Below are 1,323 nucleotides of genomic sequence, written 5' to 3' on the forward strand. Positions count from 1 at the left end.
TTAAGTTTTAAAGAGAATATGTGCACACATTTTCCAGGTTCTATGTAGGGCATTTTTCACTTCTTTATTCCTGAAGCTGTAGATCATGGGATTCAGCATGGGTATCACCAGAGTGTAAATTATAGAAGCCATTTTATCAGTGTCAAAGGAATGGCTAGACTTAGGCTGCACATACATAAAGAAGAGAGTCCCATAAAACACCACTATCACTGTCAGGTGAGACCCACACGTGGAGAAGGCCTTGTACCTGCCTTCTGCAGAGTTCATCCTGAGGATGGTGGCAAGGATCAGAATGTAGGAGATAAGGACTATCAGGAGAGATGAGACCAAATTGAAAGTTGAAAATATTAGAATTATCAGTCTAATTTCATGTGTGTCTGAGCACAGCAATGATATCAAAGGCAGACTATCACAGTAAAAATGCCTGATGACTTTATGTCCACAAAATGAAGAAACAAAAATTTTTATGACGGTCAGCAAAGATAAAAAGACACCGTAGAGATAAGGTATTGCCACCAGCACATGACACAATGCCTGTGACATGATGACTGTGTAGAGCAAGGGCTCACAGATGGCCACGTAGCGGTCACAGGCCATTGCTGACAGGATAAAAACTTCACTACTGATGAACACGCTGAAGAAGGTGAGCTGGGTAGCACACCAAGAGTAGGAGATGTTGGGTCGCTCGGCAACAAGATTTACTAACATTTTGGGTCCCACGGCTGTTGAATAACCAAGATCTGTGAAAGACAAGTGTCTGAGGAAGACGTACATGGGTGTGTGCAGCTGGGCATCTATTTTGGTGAGGAAAATCAAGCCCAAGTTACCAACCACTGAGATCATGTATATAATGAGGAAAATCACAAATAATGGCACCTGCAGTTCAGGGAGGTCTGTGATTCCCATTAGGATGAATTCATTCAGCAATGTTAGGTTGTGTTTGTCCATTGAGGCCACTCAGGGCACCTATACCGGGGATAAACATAAAATAATTGATTCCCATGAGATATGATGATGTTTACATGTACTTTATGTATTTACATATGACAGCTGTATTATATACATGTTTATGCCTTATGCATAAGTACTCTGCATATGTGTATACAAACATACACATACACATATACACACAAAAAAAGTAAGACCATTCCATATTGCTTACTTAAGGACTTTTACACAATCTTGAATGTTGAGAAAATGGAAAAAAATAGTTAATTGAGAACATGGCCATCCAGAGAAAACAATTGCACACTATTCCCTAAAATACCACAGCACTGTTCATCGTTAGTATAATATAAACTAAGGTCAAAACATAACTGGGAA

At 39.6% G+C, this 1,323-nt stretch overlaps 1 protein-coding gene across 1 annotated transcript; it reads right to left on the minus strand.

Moving 5' to 3' along the window:
• Window positions 1-948, minus strand: LOC124959117 (olfactory receptor 8K3-like). The gene has a single exon (XM_047517754.1). It carries the CDS (start codon window positions 946-948, stop codon window positions 1-3), a length of 948 nt encoding a protein of 315 aa, XP_047373710.1.
• Window positions 949-1,323: the final 375 nt, after the last annotated feature.

This window comes from Sciurus carolinensis, chromosome 11 (genome assembly GCF_902686445.1).
Source record: "Sciurus carolinensis chromosome 11, mSciCar1.2, whole genome shotgun sequence".
Taxonomy (NCBI): Eukaryota; Metazoa; Chordata; class Mammalia; order Rodentia; family Sciuridae; genus Sciurus; species Sciurus carolinensis.

Coding starts and splice junctions, on each gene's coding strand:
- LOC124959117 (XM_047517754.1), bottom strand. CDS start 948: ATGGACAAACACAACCTAACATTGCTGAATGAATTCATCCTAATGGGA.